Source organism: Dendrobates tinctorius, unplaced genomic scaffold (genome assembly GCF_039654945.1).
Source record: "Dendrobates tinctorius isolate UK_male_01 unplaced genomic scaffold, ASM3965494v1 ptg000003l, whole genome shotgun sequence".
In the NCBI taxonomy this organism is placed as follows: domain Eukaryota; kingdom Metazoa; phylum Chordata; class Amphibia; order Anura; family Dendrobatidae; genus Dendrobates; species Dendrobates tinctorius.
This window is the reverse complement of record NW_027361671.1, coordinates 91,084,479-91,100,116: the sequence shown is the minus strand read 5'-3', so window position 1 is coordinate 91,100,116 and position 15,638 is coordinate 91,084,479. Positions and strand designations below refer to the sequence as shown.

Sequence of the window (15,638 nt, the reverse complement as noted above, 5' to 3'; positions counted from 1 at the left end):
GATAAATATGAACATGAGATGTATACATATTATACACACACAAGTATAGATTTCTATATAGGAATATATTTATATTTTCATAATATAGAGATCTATACTTGTGTGTATTACACATATATACATACACACAGTATAATATATTTGAAATACATATCTGTATGTGTGTATAGTGGATATATCGAACACAAAAAAATTGTAGCTGTATGGATTATTGTACTTTTTATTTCTTACCTCGTCATCTTCCTGAGACTCGTTCAATGGACCATTTCGTGATTCCTGAAAGAGTATTTTTTTCATTTTCCTGTACTGTAAATTGTCCAGCTCTCTCACAGCATCTTTAGTCCTCTGAATCAAATCTATAAGGACTCGCGTTGGCCTCTCTCTGCGCACAAAGTCATGCTAAAATCCAAGAGAAGTGCAAGTTACTTCTAGGAGAACTAACATCTTGTTTTACTAAATTGCTTCAATAGAATATTGTTTGCTTTTATTTTGAGTTTCTTTTTCCCCTTTATTCCTTTATTCCTTTAGCTTATTGATGTACACAATTGTAAATTAGAGTAATAAAACAGAATTTGCATTACACGCACCCATTTCTTCCTAAAATGGGGACAGAAATGTCTAACTGGACCTTCAATGAGACAGCAATCTAACCCACTATGTAGGTGTGACTGTATCCATCATGTTCACCATTTGAGTCTGTTATCTAGAACAGGGTTCCCCAACTCCAGTCTTCAAGGGCCACCAACAGATCATGTTTTCAGGATTTCCTTAGGGCCCCGTCACACATAGCAACACACCAGCGATCCCGACAACGATATGACCTTTTCAGGATCGCTGGTGTGTCGCTACATGATCGCTGGTGTGTCGCTACATGATCGCTGGTGAGCTGCCAAACAGCGATCTCGCTGGTGAGCTCGCTGTGACTCAGCAGCGATCTCGCTATTAAGTTCGCTGTGTGTGACGGGGGCTTTAGTATTGCTCAGGTGATGCAATTATCACCTGAGCAATACAAAGGAAATCCTGAAAATATGATCTGTTGGTGGGCCTTGAGGACTGGAGTTGAGGAACCCTGATCTAGAATGTAGAATGAATGGAGAGGTTGTGTCAGATTTTGTTCACACCTTAGATTATTTTTCTAAATTTGGTAGATATACACTAGACTCTCTCTAAAATTTTAGCAAACTGCATTCATTCTATGATCACAAACAACTACGTTACTTACAAGGTCAAAATTTTAGTTTTATCGTACAAATTATGGCGACTTTAAATTAAAAACATACCAAGTCTGCGCTTTTCATATCATGTTAAAAGAATAACGAAATTTTGTTAAAAAAATGTTCTACCAAAAATATATTGCTCATACAATTTACAAAATCCGAATCCCCCATCTGAAGCGTCACAAAAAAAAAAAAAAAGTAAAAAAAAAATGATGATCAAAACATTACAATGATAACATGGAGTGTGGGGTCATAAATTACAGTGCAGTTTGGGGCAGTCTTTCATGTACTGCTTTAAGCAAAACAAACAGAAAAATAAAAAATGCGTAGAATAGAAAAAAGATCCAACAAATCCAACCTGGTTCTGCTGTGGATAAACCAGGACTTGTCCTACCAATCCAGAAAACAAGAAGCGTGTACTTGACACTTGCCTCCCACCCCACTGTGGCTAGATAAAGTCCTCCTCCTCTAAAACTGCACATTACTTACATCTACCTATAGCTATAGAGTACAGCAGAACTTATAATTGCCAAAAACATTTCAGAAAAACAATGCAAGGTTGATTAGAGGAAAGTCATACTTTCACCATCTATATAGCATTGTGGGGTTTTTTAACAAACTTGCACAACAACAGTCACAAAAGGGTCACTAAAGAGGAAAGTAAAGTCTCCCCATTTAATAAATAATTGTATTTCTATAGCGCCAACATATTCCGCAGCACTTTACATTATAGAGGGGACTTCTACAGACGATAGACAGAGCCTAACAATAAACACATAGATCAAAACAGATACCAAGAGGAATGAGGACCCTGTTCGCAAGCTTACAATCTATAAGGAAAAAGGTAGACACGAAAGGTAGATGGTAACAATTGCTTTTGTTGTTTGGACCAGCCATAGTGTAAGAATCGGGTGTTCCTGTTGCTGCATGAACCAGTTAACAGTCTAAATATGTAACAGTACAGACACAAAGGGCTATTACATGCATGAAGCATGTGAGAACATGATGAGAGGAACCTGATTATGGTAAGAAATTTTGAATGAGCCACACAGGGGATACTTAGGTTAATGCGTTGAGGCGATAGGCCAGTCTGAACAAATGCGTTTTTAGTGCACACTTCAAACTGTGGGGATTGGGGATTAATCATATTAACCTGGGTAGTGCATTCCAAAGAATTGGCGCAGCACGTGAAAAATCTTAGAGAAGGGAGTGGGAGGTTCTAATTAATGTGAATGTTAACCTCAGGTCATGAGCAGAATGGAGGGCACGGGTAGGGTGGTAGGCCGAGTCGAGGGAGGAGATGTAGGGTGGTGCTGAGCCATGGAGTGCTTTATGGGTGACAGGGCTGTGGAGTCGGAGCTCATTTTGGTGGAGTCGGTATAAAATGGACCGACTCCTAAAATATTTAATAAATTGGTTACAGTAGTTCAATGCAGAATGTGCTGAATATTTTTTCAAAGGAATTTGGGAAAATTATGAAATCTCCTATAAATGGCTGTTCTATTCCTGATCTAAGGCTACATTCACCCAGCATTTTTGCTGCGTTTTTTCAGGATACGTTTTTCAGCTGCAAAAGCCGATCAGCTTTTTAAAAAAACGCATCACCTGAAAGGTTTTTGAGCTCATAGATAATGTTTTCAATAGCAAAAGCTGATTAAAAAAACGCCGCACAAACTGACATACTCATTCTTTGTGAGGATCCATTTTTGAGCCCAAAAACGGATCCTCACAAAACGATGTGTCTGAAAGTCATATCTTGAAACCCACTGACTTTGCAGGGATGCCCAGAGTCACTGCATTTTACGGCAAAAACGCTGTGTGTGAATCATGGCCGTAGTCAGCGAGGGGCAGCTGCCCCCCCCTAGAAGTGGGGGCACGCACCTATCAAAACTCATTTGTATGCTGCAGTGCTCCCGTCCTGCACCGGCTCCAGACGGCAGGGGGCAATCTCCCCTCCTCTCTCCTGTCTTCTACCGTCTTCACCAGAGGAGGGGGAGGGTGCCTGCCCTGCACAGGATCCGATTCCTGAGCCCCAAGCTGGAGAAAGTGAAAGTACTACTGCTCATCTCTGTCACAGGAAGGTAACTAATGCTAATATTGTAAGTGATTATGTGCTCTCTGTAAAAGGAAGATCTTAAAAAGACTCAAAAGACGCTTCATGTTTCTTAAAATGGATGCCTGCACACGTCACAAAGTGAACTATTTTGCCATCAATGTTCGATATGTTTGTGTCAAAGAAATTGAAGAGACGTGCTGGGAAAGGGGCAATTGTCGATCAAGCCACTCGGTGGGGCAGCACTTATTTAATGATTGAGCGATTGCTTGAACTAAAACCATTTCTTAAAGATATGGCGAACCCTCAGGTAACCCTAAATGAAGGTCAATGGACACAGGTGGCTGAATTGAAGGAATTGCTTAATCACCCATTTACCGTGACTAAAAAATTACAAGCTGAGGATTTAACTCCTGGCATTTTCATAAGGGAGTGGAAGAACTTGCTATTTTGCCTGTCCCAAAGAGGAGGTTTAGTCACAGATGACATTTATGCTTCAATGAAACGGAGAGAGACAGCTATTGAAAAATAAATTTTTTCTGCCAACTGTTTATGTGGACCCAAGTCATCGTATACTGCTTGATGATCAACAGCTTACTATTTCAACACCCTCATCACCTCACTGTCCAATAACCCTAAACGTCTCTTTTACACTTTTCATTCTCTACTCAACCCAAGAGTACAGGCCCCAACCACGGAGCTTCGAGCTGATGATCTGGCCAATTACTTCAAAGAAAAAAATTGACCAAATCCGACAGGAAATTATCTCCCAATCACCTCACAATCCCAATCACTGTCCTCCCTCCCTCACTGCATCTAGCTCACTCTCTGATTTTGAACCAGTCACAGAAGGAAAAAAAAAAAAAAAAGGGCTCTAAAAGTGAACCTGGAAATTATAGGCCAGTAAGTCTAACCTCTATTGTTGGTAAAAATATTTGAAGGGATTCTGGGGGATGGTATTCTGGATTAGCTCAATGAGAATAACTGTTTAACGCCATATCAGCATGGGTTTATGAGGAATCGCTCCTGTCAAACCAATCTAATCAGCTTTTATGAAGAGGTAAGCTATAGACTGGACCAAGGCGAGTCATTGGATGTGGTATATCTTGATTTTTCCAAAGCGTTTGATACCGTGCAACACAAGAGGTTGGTACACAAAATGAGAATGCTGGGTCTGGGGGAAAATGTGTGTAAATGGGTAAGTAACTGGCTTAGTGTTGGAAAGCAGAGGGTGGATATAAATGGTATATTCTCTAACTGGGTCGCTGTGACCAGTGGGGTACCGCAGGGGTCGGTGTTGGGACCTATTCTCTTCATCATATTTATTAACGATCTGGTAGAAGGTTTGCACAGTAAAATATCGATATTTGCAGATGATACAAAACTATGTAAAGCAGTCAATACAAGGTAGTATTCTGCTACAGATGGATCTGGATAAGTTGGGAACTTGGGCCGAAAGGTGGCAGATGCAGTTTAACAGTGATAAATGTAAGGTTATACACATGGGAAGAAGGAATCAATATCACCATTACACACTGAACAGTAAACCACTGGGTATATCTGACATGGAGAAGGATTTGGGGATCCTAGTTAATGATAAACTTACCTGGAGCAGCCAGTGCCAGGGAGCAGCTGCCAAGGCAAACAGGATCGTGGGGTGCATTAAAAGAGGTCTGGATACACATGACGAGAGCATTATACTGCCTCTGTACAAATCTCTGGTTAGACTGCACATGGAGTACTGTGTACAGTTTTGGCCACTGATACTCAGGAAGAATATAATGGAACTAGAGCGGGTACAAAGCAGGGCAACAAAATTTATAAAGGAGATGGGGGAACTACAGTACCCAGAGAGATTAGCAAAATTAGGAATATTTAGTCTAGAAAAAAGACGACTGAGGGGTGATCTAATAACCATGTATAAGTATATAAGGGGACAATACAAATATCTCTCCGAGGATCTGTTTATACCAAGGAAGGTGACGGTCACAAGGGGGCATTCTCTTCGTCTGGAGGAGAAAAGGTTTTTCCACCAACATAGAAGAGGATTCTTTACTGTTAGGGCAGTGAGAATCTGGAATTCCCTGCCTGAGGAGGTGGTGATGGCGAACTCAGTCGAAGGGTTCAAGAGAGGCCCGGATGTCTTCCTGGAACGTAACAATATTGTATCTTACAGTTATTGTTAGGTTCTTTAGAAGGACGTAGATCTGGGGATTTATTCTGACAGAATTTTATAGGCTGAACTGGATGGACTAATGTCTTTTTTCGGCCTAACTATGTTACTTACTAACTATGTAAGAAGAAGTAAGCAGGCTCCTTGAATCTTCTCGCCCAATCACTTGCACCAGTGATCCATTTCCATCACATCTACTCCAGCCCCTTTCCCCTGCTGTCACCCCTCACCTAACAAATATTGAACCTCTCTCTTCTGGTAGCTTTTCCTCCTCATTTAAGCATGCCGTCATACATCCACTACTTAAAAAAACCATCCTTCGACCAAAACTGTGCCACTAACTACTTTATAGACCTGTCTCTAATCTTCCCTTCATCTCTAAACTCCTGGAACGCCTGGTCCACTCCCGTCTTATCCGCTATTTCTTTGATAACTCTTCTCGACCCTCTCCAATCCGGTTTCCGCTCTTTACACTCTACTGAAACTGCCCTCACTAAAGTCTCTAATGATCTACTAACAGCTAAATCAAATGGTCATTACTCCATGCTAATTCTCTTGGATCTCTCTGCAGCATTCGACACTGTGGATCATCAGCTCCTCCTCACTATGCTCCGTTCCATTGGCCTCAAGGACACCGTTATCTCCTGGTTCTCCTCCTATCTCTCTGACCGCTCCTTTACTGTATCTTTTTTGCTGGCTCCTCCTTCTCTCATCTTCCCCTTACTGTTGGGTTTCAAGGATCAGTCCTAGTCCCCCTCCTCTTCTCTTTGTACACTGCCCCTACTGGTCAAACAATCCGTAGATTTGGTTTCCAGTACCATCTCTATGTTGATGACACCCAATTATATTCTTCTTCTAATGACATCACGCCTGCCTTTCTAGAAAACACCAGCGATTGTCTAAACGCTGTGTCTAACATCATGTCCTCACTATATCTGAAACTGAACCTGTCAAAGACTGAACTCCTTGTGTTTCATCCTGCTACTAATGTACCTATACCCGACATTGCCATTTCTGTGTGTGGTTGCACTATTACTCCCCAGCAACATGCCCGCTGTAATGGGGTCAAGCTTGACTCCAAGCTTTCCTTTGTCCCCCACATACGATCACTGGCTCGCTCTTGTTATCTGCACCTCAAAAACATTTCTAGAATTCGACCTTTTCTTACTTTTGACTCCGGAAAAGCTCTTACTGTTTCTCTTATTCATTCTCGTCTCGACTATTGTAACTCTCTTCTAATCGGTCTCCCTCTTACCAAACTCTCCCCCCTCCAATCTGTCTTGAATGCTGCTGCCAGGATCATATTCCTTGCCAATCGTTGCACCGATGCCTCTACCTTGTGCCAGTCATTACACTGGCTACCCATCCACTCCAGAATCCAGTACAAACTTATTACCCTCACCCACAAAGCTCTTCATGGCTCAGCACCACCCTACATCTCCTCCCTTGTTTCAGTATACCACCCTACCCGCGCCCTCCGCTCTGCTGATGACCTGAGGTTAGCATCCTCAATCAGAACCTCCCATTCCCATCTGCAAGACTATACACGTGCTGTTCCAATTCTTTGGAATGCACTTCCCAGGTCAATACGATTAGTCCCCAATCCCCACAATTTTAAGCGTGCCCTGAAAATTCATTTATTCAGACTGGCCTACCGCCTCAACACATTAACCTAATCTATCCCTATGTGGCACAGCCAAAAGTTTTTACCATAACCAGGTTCCCCGCATCATGTTCCCACATGCTTTATGCATCCATTAGCCCTCTGCATCTGTACTGTTACACACTTAAGATTATGGCTGATCCATACAATCAGGGCAACTGTTACCACCCACCTTTCGTGTCTCCCTTATAGATTGTAAGCTTGCGAGCAGGGCCCTCATTCCTCTTGGTATCTGTTATGATCTATGTGATTATTGTTATGCTGTAATGTCTATTGTCTGTACATATCCCCTCTGAAATGTAAAGTGCTGCGGAATATGTCGGCACTATAGAAATAAAATTTATTATTATAGGAAAAGAAGCTCTGACTGAGGTAGCAGTTAGGATGAGTGGCCTACAGGAGGACTGCCAGGCGCAAGAGGGCTTGGATCCTGACAGTGCTACTGCTGCCATATCTTCATCCTCATCAGATGAGGAGTTTGACTTTGACAAGTATTTGGATGACATGGAGCAGGCAAAGCGTTGCCGCAAGGAAAAAGATTTCACTCCGTCTCCTATAGCAAGCAGATTGACCATATTTCAGCAAAATGTTTCACTTGCTCTCAAATAAATAGAAAAATACAATCGTTCCTCAAAATTGACTGTGCATGAGGCAATTCCTTTATACCTGGAAATTGTTAGAGATGTTGCCCATGTGGTTACGGCTTTGCCTCCAACCCAAGTTACTGTAGAGAGGTTGCTCTCTAGCCTTAAAATTATTAGGTCAGATTTGAGGTAATCTATGAAGGAGGAACTGATGGAGGCAATTCTATTTCTTAGAACAAATTCATAGACTGCACAAATGTTATTTAGTATGTTTTTGTTGAAAACTTTTTTGCCACTTAGATAGCTTATTACATAATATATATATATATATATATATATATATATATATATATATATATATATATATATCATAGTGTGTTACATATTTACAATTTATTACAGTTTTTTGTGTTCTAAAGTTGTATTCCAATAAATATTATGTTCTATCTAAATATCTTGATTATTGTATCATAAAAATGATTAAGTGTCTGATGTTCACATTGTACTACATTTTTCACTTAAATATAATATATGTGGGAGTCGGAGACGTGGAGTTGGTGTAAGGGAAATTGAGAAGTCAGTCGCAGGTTTGGGTTACCGACTCCACAGCCCTGGTGGGTGAGGGTAATAAGTTTACACTAAATTCTTGAGTGGATGGGTAACCAGTGTAAGGACTGGCACAACATTACATAACATTAATCTGTTCACAAATAAAAAGATGGATCTGCCATGAGCTGTCATTACCCAATAGACTAATTATCTTGTCTCCGATTTCCAAAAATATGGTTTGCAATGGAACAAACAATTTCTGAAAAGCAACCAAAACCTCACAGAAAAGCCTTAATGTAAGTGTGAACAGAGCCCAAAGTTTCTAAGTGCAGTGAGTGGGAGAACAGTGGCCTGTTGTAGAGTGAACCCATGTGTACATCTGCAAAGAGCGGGGGATGGTAGACAGATGGGCGTCTCCCAGAATGAATCAAAACTTATTTTTTTCCCCTAGGAGACTTGGGAGAAGGAGTTTGTTTCCTGAAACAGTTTTAAAGAATTTTACAAGTGTTCAGGAATAGTTTTATTCCTGAAGCGTTTTTTGGTTTTTTTTTGCAGCTTTAGTTTTGAGCGGATTCCATCAGGAAACGCTTCAAAAAAAAAAAAAAAACTGAAAAAAAACACAACCCTGGTGGGGGAAAAAAAAAAAAAAACTGCAAAAAAAAAAAAAAAACACAACCCTGGTGGGGGAAAAAAAAAAAAAACTGCAAAAAAAATTTGCTGAAAAATCTGAAACTGTGACCAGCAAAGGGATTTTACAACAAAAGTGAATGGGAAAAGTTTTTCAAAACACTTCTAAGCAAATTTTCATGCTCTGCAAAAAACTCCTCAAAAAAATTCTGCATGGCTATAGCTCAAGAGTCTTTTAAGAGATTTGTGGGCACGCGTGTAGAACAACAAACATGCTAAGGGCTAGCTGAGATAGCATGTACTTTATCATTAACCTGTGGATAAAAAATTTCATGGATGTCCGATTACCCAGAATATTTAAAGTTTGAGGGAAGGAAAATTTAAGACCTAAAACAAATGCAAAGGGAAATAGAAAAAAAAAAATAATAAAAAAAAAAATTATATAATATAATATATATATATATATATATATATATATATATATATATATATATATATATATATATAGTAAATTCAGTAACCCTACAAAAGTCTTCAAAGGGCCGATAGAGGCCATCTTTTGTAGAATGCATTGTGGTAGCTGCCCAGCACATTCTTAACATTACAGGTTGAGAAACGATAAAAAGATAGAGATATAGAGATATATATCTCTCTCTCTCTCTCTCTATCTATATATATATAGTCTAGTTGTCATTTATTATTGGTATACGTCTTCTCGGATGTTCTTTGCCTTGGGAAAATGGACACACTAAAACCGCGAAGACATGTGAGCCGCCACAAGGTACAACAGGAAAATTAGAAATTCATGGGTTATTGTTAATAGTGGGCACACATGCAAGACTGAGCAGACGCCAAAAAAGTACTTACTTATTTTTTTAGGATTTATTTGAAAACCACAGCAGCTTGCACTTTTTTTTTTTTTTTTAATCTGCTCATCTCATGTCTGTACTTTTACAAATACCTTTTACTTATCCAAAAGTATCTGGTAATGTAGAACACTTAAGCGTACCTGCACACTGACGTTTAGACGTGGATGTACCTCCTGTGATTTTGACTCTGTGAGGACTCTTCAGGAAAACCATGGCAATTTTTTTCCTGAAGTCTCTTGGTTGTTTATGCAGCGGGTTGAGTGTGTATATAAATGAGTAAGCGGTTTATAAACGGAATCTTCCTTAAGAATAGACCGGTAACTTATTTTGGGCGCTCCATAAGCTTTCAAAGCCTGAAGTGGTTAAAATAAGCTTAAAAAGGAATGAAGTTCATTCATTGGAAGCATTTTTTTCTTCAGGTGGATTTCAGTGAGACTCCACTCTAACATTCTATGAATGTTAAGATTTCTTAACCAGATCAGATCCAAAGTATTTTTCTTTAGGACCAGTTTACCCATTTTTAGTACACAGAGTTTAATACTATAACGTTATTTTCAGGGCTATCACCATGATTTTCTAAGTATTTTCCTTTCTTCTTTTACCATATTTATCTTCATATTTTTTTTATTTAGTATTTTTCAGTTGGTATTTATAAAAAAGTAATAATAACCTTGAGTGGTGGTTCTTTTTTTTCTGGTAATGACATTGTATTCTTAAGACATTTAAAATTTCGTTGGTCATTATCAGCCACTAGACGTGTAATATTAAAATTATTTTAGGATAAATGGGTCAGTCAGGATTGTGACAATTGGTTGAGAGGAGGGGCTGTATTTTTTCTAATATTTATTTTTTTTAAAGAAATTTTTTTTTTTGTTTTTTTGTTTTTTTTTTTTTACATTTTTCACATTGTAACACAGTTGGCACAGGAGAAATCAGCCCTGTTGTAGCAACCATTTTCTCTGTCCAGGTGATCACATACCATTAGTGATGCCTCTATACACAGCATTTATTGTGAAAAAAAATAATGAGGACAGTAAAGATCGGAGCATTGAAATTGGGTGCTCGGAGACTGAGAAGCCTCTCTCTCAAGGAGTGGACTTAAACCAGTGTAATAAAAATACAGTAGTGCCAACAGAAAGGCCAGGACCGCCCATCGTACACTTACATTTGGCATGCCTTAGGCGGGTTGTCACAATTTCAGAAAATAGGTAAAATTAAAAAGTGATTGTAAAAAAAAGCAGTTTTGTAATTTACCCCTTATTAAAACTGTTCTCCCTTCTCAAAAACAGATTTTTTATTTCATAGTTTATTTCTTGCTGCCTATGATACCGGGCACACTGCGGTCCCATGACCTGCTACCTAGGCAAAGAATGTGCAGCATGAGCACAACACAGTTTTGACCAGACGCGACCACGCCACTGGTCTGACCTGTCAATCTTCAGCAGAGGAGCAGGAAGACAGAAGGTAGAGGAGCAGTGAACTCCTGAAAATTCATCTTGACACTTGATATAATGACCCTAAGATTACAGTACTGACAATGCACATAAAATGCAATAAGTGCAGGGTGACCGGTACTGATAGCGTCAGTGTCAGTCATTTGGCTTTAGGTGTGAGGTGTTCGTAGCTTTTCATTTATGACCCAACCAATGCTATATCCACCATTATTTGGAAATATTTCACATACGGCTTGTTATATCTGGGAGTAGGGGTTTACATTGTCCAATCCAGGGTTTTAGTGTATGGCATTTTTGGATTTTATGGCGTTTTAATAAGAAAGCAGAATGCTCTCTAGATGTAATTTTTCATATTCCAATATAAATTAAAAAAAATATAAAAAAATTAACAAGCAGAATATGAAAAGGATTGTGCTTTAAGTACATTAAAAAAAACTAAGTTTTTGTGAGAGAGGCCTAAAACACATAGAAAAAGTGAAGGTTTATTACCCGCAGCAGCTCTGCTGATGTGGGCCGTTCCTGAGGTATTTTCTGCAAGCAGTAGTCCACAAATCCCCTGAAGGAGTCTGACCTGAAAAAAATAAATAAAATTAATGCACAGCTGATCCAAGAAGAGATCCCTCAATACAGGAAAGAAACCTATTTTGGCAGGGAGGCTAAACGTTAAACTAAAATAGCCTACATACAACATGATGGCCAAAAAACTCATGGCAGGCATATATGAGGGATTTGTTCCATGTACAAAAAGAGTAAACCCTCCTCTATCACCCCAATGGCAAAATAATACACTGATAATACGGACGTATTGCCGCATATTGCACTGGGATTTGGGAGACATCTTTTGTTTACTGAAGCAGTTTTAAAAAAATGTTTCAAGTGTTCTGAAAGAGTTTTTTCTCCAGAAGCGGTATATTTTTGCAGTCTTCAGATTGGACAGTGATTCAATTTGAGCATTTTCTAACACAGAGTAAAAAAAAAAAAAAAAAAAAAAAAAAAAAAAAAAAAAAGGTCACAAGAACTTACTTTTTCCCGCCTTTAGTTTTGAAAATTATTATTTATCCAACAAAGTAAGCAAAAAGCAAAGAAAAAAAGCCCACAGGAGAAAAAAGAAAAAAAAAAAAAAAATGTTCGTGGATTTACCGTATTTAATGTCGGTATTGATATAACCATAAAATGACCTGCAGAATAAAGTGAACATGCAACTTTTACAGCACGATGATGTTTGGGGGGGGAAAGAAAAAAAACAAAACAAAAATACTTTCATCAGTATTTTCTGGGTTTCGTTTTTATGGTGAATTCTTCATCTCTTTGGATACATTACATGGAAAGTAAAAATACAACTCACACAAGCAGATCTAAAGCCCTCTTACATCCATAACAATGGAAATAATGGTAAAAGAGAGTGAAGAAAAACGACTTGGGATATAAAGCAGACGTCACACAGATTTGGGACCATATTTTTGCTAGGGGGATAAAAAAAACAAAAACAAAAAAAACCCCATCTTTTCTATATTTGTATTTCTGGTCCACTAGGGAAGACTTGGATCATTTAAAAATTCATCTAATAAAATAAATATATATATATATATATATATATATATATATATATATATATATATATATATATACATATATACATATATACATATATATATATATATATACATACATACACACATATACACACACTCACTGGCCACTTTATTAGGTACACCATGCTAGTAAGGGGTTGGACCCCCTTTTGCCTTCAGAACTGCCTCAATTCTTCGTGGCAGAGATTCAACAAGGTGCTGGAAGCATTCCTCAGAGATTTTGGACCATATTGACATGATGGCATCACACAGTTGGCGCAGATTTGTCGGCTGCACATCCCTGATGCGAATCTCCCGTTCCACCACATCCCAAAGATGCTCTATTGGATTGAGATCTGGTGACTGAGGAGGCCATTTGAGTACAGTGAACTCATTGTCATGTTCAAGAAACCAATCTGAGATGATTCGAGCTTTATGACATGGCGCATTATCCTGCTGAAAGTAGCCATCAGATGTTGGGTACATTGTGGTCATAAAGGGATGGACATGGTCAGCAACAATACTCAGGTAGGCTGTGGCGTTGCAACGATGCTCAATTGGTACCAAGGGGCCCAAAGAGTGCCCAGAAAAAATTCCCCACACCATGACACCACCACCACCAGCCTGAACCGTTGATACAAGGCAGGATGGATCCATGCTTTCATGTTGTTTACGCCAAATTCTGACCCTACCATCCCAATGTCGCAGCAGAAATCGAGACTCATCAGACCAGGCAACGTTTTTCCAATCTTCTACTGTCCAATTTCGATGAGCTTGTGCAAATTGTAGCCTCAGTTTCCTGTTCTTAGATGAGAGGAGTGGTACCCAGTGTGGTCTTCTGCTGCTGTAGCCCATCTGCCTCAAAGTTCGACGCACTGTGCGTTCAGAGATGCTCTTCTGCCTACCTTGGTTGTAACGGGTGGCAATTTGAGTCACTGTTGCCTTTCTATCAGCTCGAACCAGTCTGCCCATTCTCCTCTGACCTCTGGCATCAACATGGCATTTCCGGCCACAGAACTGCCGCTCACTGGATTTTTTTTCTTTTTCGGACCATTCTCTGTAAACCCTAGAGATGGTTGTGCGTGAAAATCCCAGTAGATCAGCAGTTTCTGAAATTCTCAGACCAGCCCTTCTGGCACCAACAATCATGCCACGTTCAAAGGCACTCAAATCACCTTTCTTCCCCATACTGATGCTCGGTTTGAACTGCAGGAGATTGTCTTGACCATGTCTACATGCCTAAATGCACTGAGTTGCCGCCATGTGATTGGCTGATTAGAAATTAAGTCTTAACACACAGTTGGACAGGTTTACCTAATAAAGTGGCCAGTGAGTGTGTGTGTATATATATATATATATATATATATATATATATATCTCTATCTATATCTATATATATATATATATATATCTATCTATCTTTAAAAAAAAATATTATGTTAAAGAAAATGTTTGTGTTTTTGGAAATGGTTCTCATCTCGACAATATATAATCAAATCAGCTGCTTGTCGAGATGGGATCCCAAGAGCAACATCTGAGCTCTCAGTCCAGAAAAGCGCAATGCTTGGAACAACTATGATCCTGCGCAGAACCCTCAAACTCTCAGGCTTCTGGTATAGGACCCGAGAGAATGAAAAAAGAAAAAAGACCACTCCCGTTGGGGGCGAGAAGGAAGTTTTACATATACATACACTTTTATTATAGTGGATGAATATATCGAGCTGCAGCCTCCTTTTAGGTTATTTATACTCCTTTCTGTGTAAACTAAACCGTAAAGGGTCAAAATGTACAAAAAGTCACAAATTACACAAACATTTCGATTGTTGTAGCATGATCACAAAAATTTGAAACAGCGGACACAGCTAACAAATTGTGCACAGATTTGTTACACTTTACATAAAAAAAAAAGTTGCAATCTTTGGCACATATCTGCATATGATCATCGGAGATGTAGATTTCACTTTCTGGCGTTAGGAGGGTCCAAATTTATAAAGTGTTGTGCACCTTTATAATTTGCCCCAATTTTTATTGCTGTTTTAAAGACTTGAAAAACCCGCCCCAGTGTGCTGAGAAAAGCTGACCCAGAATGGTCATATTTCATAATGGCTTAGTATTTAGTAAAACAAGTCCTCTTTAAATATTTTAAAAAATGCAAGAAGTCAAACCCCATCGGACTTTTTGCAACTTGCCTGTTGCAGTACTGTTTGAGTCACAATGCATCCCCAATCACTTGTAATGCGCTGAGATATAGCAGTAACAACCGGCAAACAATTGTCGCGCCTAAGTTGGCATGTAGCCCAAGCCTGAGGCCACGTTCACACTGTCAGTATTTGGTCAGTATTTTACCTCAGTATTTGTAAGCAAAAACCAGGAGTGGGTGATAAATACAGAAGTGGTGACGTGTTTCTATTAGGCCATGTGCACACATTCAGTATTTTACCTCAGTATTTCTAAGACAAAACCAGAAGTGGGTGATAAAAGAAGTGGTGACATGTTTCTATTATACTTTTCCTCTGACTGTTCCTCTCCTGGTTTTGGCTTACAGATACTGAGGTAAAAGTCAAGTTTTTTTTCACATACGTGAAAAAAAACACTGAGTGTCAGTGATTTTCACGAGCATCTTTTTATTATTTTTAATGTAAAAAAAAAAAAAAAAAAAAAAAACACGTCTCCACCTTTCATCAGTGAAAAATGGCCAGCATATGGATGCCATTGAGAGCTGTAAGATTCTTCTCAGAAGCACATACTTCAATCTCAGAGTTAGAGCCGACACTTGGATTAATGTTGTACACGTCTGCGTGTGTTTGCGCGAACTACTTGGCCTCAAAAAAAAAAAAAAAAAAAAAAAAAAATTAAATCCCTGACAAGTGATCAACTC

The 15,638-nt window shown here is 39.1% G+C and overlaps 1 protein-coding gene across 5 annotated transcripts in view; it reads right to left on the bottom strand.

Annotated features, from left to right (window-relative positions):
- TAOK3 (TAO kinase 3) overlaps window positions 1-15,638 on the bottom strand; it is a 285,404-nt gene that overhangs the window by 150,491 nt on the left and 119,275 nt on the right. For all 5 annotated transcript variants that reach the window (XM_073559574.1, XM_073559568.1, XM_073559579.1 and 2 more), the window contains 2 exons: window positions 11,679-11,760; window positions 232-399 (listed from right to left, as the gene is read on the bottom strand). In XM_073559574.1, coding sequence (XP_073415675.1) covers window positions 232-399; window positions 11,679-11,760 — 250 coding nt within the window. The remainder of the gene's footprint in view (window positions 1-231; window positions 400-11,678; window positions 11,761-15,638) is intronic.